Below are 6,030 nucleotides of genomic sequence, written 5' to 3' on the forward strand. Positions count from 1 at the left end.
ACAATTATATTTGAATTTATGCTCTCTCTGTCATCCTGGTTTGTGGTCTTACTTCCTCTAGAGAACAGCAGCAGGGCTTTTAAGAAGGAAAAACAACTTGTTTCTCCTCTTGAGGACAGAAAAGTGTTCATTACCCTGAGATGATCAGGCTGGGAGAGCAGTGGAAAGAACTGTTGAGCAGCCACAAATCTTGAAATATTCCATTTAATCAGATGAAGCCTCATTTGCTCTAAATATATTCTCTCCAATAGGAGTTAAAGTGCACACAGAAGCAAAAGGAAAAGCTGAGGTCTAAGCCCAGCCTGATATCCAGGCTCAATCAATTGGTAAATCCAGCCTAGGTTGAGCCCCAAACCCTCTTCCTCCAGGGGAGGAGGATGATGTTTCACTGTGGTCCTGGAAAAACACCTCCAGAAGGTGGTTTTCAAAGCCATTCTGAGCAGCTCTGTTGTCTCCTCACCTTTGTGTGGAGCTGTGGAGGGGCCATGGCAGGATCCAGGCTCCTCTCTGCACAGCTAAACCAGAGTCCCCTCCCAGGTCAGGGAGCTGGAAACCCCAACAAGTCTCTCTGGGGAAAAGGAGGGATCAGTCTAAAACCACCAGCATGGAATTCACTGCCTTTTATTTCATGACAGTGTCTGGACTCTGGAGAGAAGTTCTGGTTTCAGGGGGCTTGTTGGTTGCTCCTCTCTGGATTCCTGGATGTCTGCCATGACTGCTGCATCCCAGGAGAGAGTCAGGAGGGCTGAGGGCACCTGGGACAGAGGGAGGTAGTTATGGAGCTACAGCCATTTCATCCTTTCACCTCCTAACACAACCTTGTGTGTTCCCAGAGCTGGAAAAACTGAAAGCACTTCAACTAAACTGTGGATTTCTGCAAGAAGCTCCTCAGGGCTTTCTGGGGGCCAGAGCTGCCCCTGCCTGACAGTTGCTGCCTTCCCTCTTCCCAGTGTGGATGCTGATCCTCCAGCAGAGCTGCTGGCACCTCCAGCAACCTGTGTTGGCTCCAGGTCAGTCCTTGCAGCTCCTTCCTGACAGACCCCCAGCCAGGAGCCCTCAAGCAATTACTACTTTGCTTGTGCTTAAAAAGAAGGGGCCAGAGCACAACCTGAAGGCCCTGAGAGCAGAAGACACACCCTTCTGAGAGGAGCAGCTGCCTCTGATATCCTGAAGGCCCCCAGGGAAGGGATCAGCTCTTCTTTATTGACTCACCAGCCCACATTCGTTGAAGGCCAAGTTCTCATCAGTCAGTTTGAGCCCTCCAGGTCCCAGCAGCTCAAAGGGCAGCCAGTCATCTCGGAGGGCTTCCCTCACAAAGCTGTAGAGCACAGACACTGGTTCTCGTGCATAAAAAGTCCCTGCCAGGAGAAAATGAGGGGAGAGATGGAGCCAGGCTCTGGCATTTACCAAATCCACCCTTTTTGTGGTGGGTTCCATGGGGCTCAGGTAGTGCCACTGACTTCCTCAACTCCCTCAGTGCCACAAGGAGCTGCTGAGAAGCATAAAAGCAGAATTCCTCAAATTCAAAACCAGGGCTTCACAAGCCCCTGCCAGCCTGGAACAAGGAGTTGGGGAAGCCTGAAATACTAATTCCCTGAGCTCTGCTGCAACAAAAAAACCAACAAGCAGAGGGTTGACACAGTTGTACAACCTGACACCACACAGGCCACCTCATGCTGGCTGCTCCTGACAAATGGGTAAGAAATGGATTAAATGAGGCTGGCAGGAGCCTGGGAAGGGCACAATTTAATTAACAGCACCTTAAAGTGCTTCCCCCTCCCCTCAACCCTGCAGAGGTGAGGCAGGGACAGGGCTGGGAAATGGGAAGAGGTCAGAGCAGTGTTGCCTCTCCCTGGGTTTTGTTGCTTTCATTATTCTCCCAGCACAGCTCAGGGCCTGCTTGTTACTCAAACTCTTGCAGCACAAGTGTTCTCAGAAGCTTGGGAGGGTGGAGGAAGGAGGGGTGAGGTTACCTTGCAGGACGTAGCCGTCAGGGAAGCGCACGCGCAGGAGGGTGTAGTTGTACCTGCGCTGCTCCCGCTGCTCCTCCTTCTCTCTCATGGCTCTGGTCCTCAGCAGGGCAGCCTTCTCCACTGCTTCTGTCCTGCAGGGGGGAGAGCAGCTCTGAGCATGAAGGAATCATGGAATGGTTTGGGTTGGAAGGGACCCTAAAGCTCATCCAGATCCAACCCCCTGCATGGGCAGGGACACCTCCCTCCAGCCCAGCCTGCTCCAAGCCCCATCCAACCTGCCCTTCAACACTGCCAGGGATGGGGCAGCCACAGCTTCCCTGGGCAACCTGGGCCAGGCTCTCACCACCCTCACACTCCACAATTCCCTCCTCATGTCTCACCTCAATCTCCCTCTGCCAGTTTCCATCCATCCCCCCTTGTCCTCTCCCTCCCTGCCCTTGTCCCAAGCCCCTCCCCAGCTTTTCTGGAGCCCCTTCAGGCCCTGGAAGCTGCTCTAAGGTCTCCCTGGAGCCTTCTCTTCTCCAGGCTGAACCCCCCAACTCTCCCAGCCTGGCTCCAGAGCAGAGCTGCTCCAGCCCTTGGATCATCTCCGTGGCCTCCTCTGGACTCTCTCCATGTCCTGATGTTGGGGGCTCCAGAACTGGACCCAGTGCTCCAGGTGGGTTCTCACCAGACCAGAGGGGGAGAATGACTCAGTGCCAGGCTCAGGGCCCCCCCCCGGGCCTCACCGGAGCCGCTGCTCCCGTCTGATCTCCTCTGCACTCAGGCTGTAAAAGTCCTCGGGCAGCTCGAACTGCGCGGCTGCCGGGGAGGGTTGGAAGAGCTGGAGCTGTCGGTCCAGCTGGGCCCGCACGGGCTCCGAGCTCAGCAGCTGCTCTTTGTAGTCCTTGAGATCTTCCAGCCTGGTCAGCATGTCTTCCTTCAGCACGTAGAACTCCTCTGGGGTCTCTACAAGCAAGAGGGATGGGAATTGAATCTTGTTCTTGGTGTGAGTTCACGTGTGGAACGTGAGGGTGAGGAGCTGTGGCTGAGCAGGGGAAGTGCTGGTTCTGTGACAGCCCTGGAGCTCCCTCAGCCACCCAGCATGTCCCACATCCCCTCCCACTCCTGACTGGTTTCATAGAATGGCTTGAGTGTGAAGGGACCTTAAAGATCATCCAGTCCCCCCCCCTGCATGGGCAGGGACACCTCCCACCAGCCCAGGTTGCTCCAAGCCCCATCCAACCTGCCCTTCAACACTGCCAGGGATGGGGCAGCCACAGCTTCCCTGGGCAACCTGGGCCAGGCTCTCACCACCCTCACACTCCACAATTCCCTCCTCATGTCTCACCTCAATCTCCCCTCCTCCAGTTTTCATCCATCCCCCCTTGTCCTCTCCCTCCCTGCCCTTGTCCCAAGTCCCTCCCCAGCTTTCCTGGAGCCCCTTCAGGCCCTGGAAGCTGCTCTAAGGTCTCCCTGGAGCCTTCTCTTCTCCAGGCTGAACCCCCCAACTCTCCCAGCCTGGCTCCAGAGCAGAGCTGCTCCAGCCCTTGGATCATCTCTGTGGCCTCCTCTGGAGTCCCCAGGAGCTCCATGTCCTTCTTATGATGGGGTCTCCAGAACTGGACACTGTTCCAGGTGGGATCAGTTGAATACACTGAGAATTCTTACCCTGGCCTGGAACTGGCAGCGTTTTCATCTCAAACCCAACAGCCTGGAAAAATCTGTGGATCCCTTCTAGGCAGCTTATCCTTTCCTGGAAGAAAAGGAAAGAATCCCAATGTATTCCCAATGCTCCAGGCACAGATTTTCCTTGGCAGAACAACTGCAGGAGTCCTGATCTCACCTGGAACACTTTGTTCTGTAGTTTGATTTTCCTGTACTTTTCCTCCTCTGGATGGAGATAAATGTTATCCAGGTACCTGCAGGAAGAGGAAATGTCCTGTATGGATCAAAGCAGGCACTTCAGGACAAGCCACCCTAAGGTGTCAGGAGAGACTGAGCCACCTCACAGTATTTCTCACAGATAAAAAGAGCTGAAGAACTTCAGGAAAAGTAAAATCCATCAGTGTTTCAGAGATAAGATCTCAACCAACAGCTCCCAAATGGCTTGGAATAGTGACCAAACCTCTTGGGAGTTGTGACCAAACCTCTTGGGAGTTGTGACCAAACCTCTTGGAGTTGTGACCAAACCTCCTGGAGTTGTGACCAAACCTCCTGGAGTTGTGACCAAACCTCCTGGGAGTTGTGACCAAACCTCCTGGGAGTTGTGACCAAACCTCCTGGGAGTTGTGACCAAACCTCCTGGGAGTTGTGACCAAACCGCCTGGAGTTGTGACAAAACCCCTTGGGGGTTTGGACCAAACCCTCTGGGAGTTGTGACCAAACCTCCTGGAGTTGTGACCAAACCTCCTGGGAGTTGTGACCAAACCTCCTGGGAGTTGTGACCAAACCCTTAAACCACCTCAGAGATGCTGACCTCATTTCTTAACTACCACTTCAGATTGCTCAAGGGCTTGGTTGCCTTCAGACTTTGCCTGGAGAAGGACAAGCCCCCCATGTGTTCGGTCCCACTTACTTGGCCATGGTCTCCACACCCACTCGGAGCTTCTCCCGGTCCTTGTTGAAGGTGTGAATCTCCATGATGGAAGCAGCCACAGGATCTATGGAGAAATACTGGAGGAGAAGGAGAGAAGAAGGTCAGGGGGGAGCTGATGGTGCCCCTCAACCCAGCTCAGCACCACTCTTGTTCCCCCTCCAGTTAGGGGGAGGGAAATGGAAGGGGAAAAAAGAAGTGGGTTGGGCTAAATATAATTTAATAGGTTAAATGAAGGGATTTATTCACTGCTTCCCAATTTCCAGGCAGGAAGTGGCTAATTAACCCTGTGATCATTACACAGAGAAACCACAGCACCATGAACTCTGTCCCAGGCAAAAGCAGCACAGAGCCAGAGCTCCCAGTGGCAGCATTCCCAGTAAGCTGAAGGGAGGGAGCTCGGACAGGCACTGGTAGGGCTGGGATAGAGCTGGGAGACACTGGAGATGTCACAGGGAGAAGGTGGAGAAGGGAAAGGTCCCTGTTGTGTTGCTGGAGGAGGAAGAGAAGGTGGGAAGGTGGCATATCATGGAATTTCAGACTGGTCTGCAGTGGAGAGACCTTAAAGATCATCCAGTCCCACCCCCTGCATGGGCAGGGACACCTCCCACCAGCCCAGGCTGCTCCAAGCCCCATCCAACCTGCCCTTCAACACTGCCAGGGATGGGGCAGCCACAGCTTCCCTGGGCAACCTGGGCCAGGCTCTCACCACCCTCACACTCCACAATTCCCTCCTCATGTCTCACCTCAATCTCCCTCTGCCACTTTTCATCCATCCCCCCTTGTCCTCTCCCTCCCTGCCCTTGTCCCAAGTCCCTCCCCAGCTTTCCTGGAGCCCCTTCAGGCACTGGAAGCTGCTCTAAGGTCTCCCTGGAGCCTTCTCTTCTCCAGGCTGAACCCCCCAACTCTCCCAGCCTGTCTCCAGAGCAGAGCTGCTCCAGCCCAAGGACCATCCCAGGCTCCTCACCGACTGGATGGCTTCCCTGAGGTGCTTTTCCTTCTGGTCTTTCCTCACAACCACGCCGGTCAAGGGGCAGATGAAGTAGATCCCTGAAACAGAGGGGGCAGCTGCCCCTTCCATGTCCGAGGAGCTGGGATCCTAATGGAGACACAACCAGGCACCCAGCTGATCCCAAGAAGGTCAGAGCTTGGATTTCAATCCCTGGGGATGGGGTGGCTCAGGGAACACTGGTGTCTCATACCTCTGTGTCCACCTTTTTCTCACTGGCAGCTGCCTCAGCCATCAGTTCCTTCCTCACTGCAAGAGACAATCCTGGAATGAGGGTGGGAACAGAGGATCTTGGAGGGGTTTGGACTGTGCAGAACCCCCAGGTGAGCATCACCCCCCACTCCTGTGAGACTTCCCAGAGCCACCTCCACATCCCTGAGAGCAGCACCCACTGCTCCCCACCCAGGACACCCCCCTCTGGTTTGGAGCCATCCCAGCTGATCCAGCAAAGTGCCCTTGTGGCCAAGAAGACC

General features: G+C 54.7%; 1 protein-coding gene across 1 annotated transcript; it reads right to left on the reverse strand.

Annotated features, from left to right (window-relative positions):
- Positions 1-626: 626 nt before the first annotated feature.
- UBXN6 (UBX domain protein 6) lies at positions 627-5,821 on the reverse strand (the record flags this gene model as incomplete). Its single annotated transcript, XM_010000887.1, has 9 exons — positions 627-755; positions 1,213-1,358; positions 1,974-2,104; positions 2,702-2,921; positions 3,624-3,708; positions 3,799-3,874; positions 4,531-4,628; positions 5,516-5,647; positions 5,751-5,821. Coding segments are annotated over 9 exons (1,088 nt in total), but the record flags the coding sequence as incomplete, so codon positions are not given.
- Between the last annotated feature and the right edge of the window lie 209 nt (positions 5,822-6,030).

The sequence above is a fragment of the Chaetura pelagica genome, unplaced genomic scaffold, assembly GCF_000747805.2.
Source record: "Chaetura pelagica isolate M959 unplaced genomic scaffold, ChaPel_1.0 scaffold1986, whole genome shotgun sequence".
NCBI classification, from domain to species: Eukaryota; Metazoa; Chordata; class Aves; order Apodiformes; family Apodidae; genus Chaetura; species Chaetura pelagica.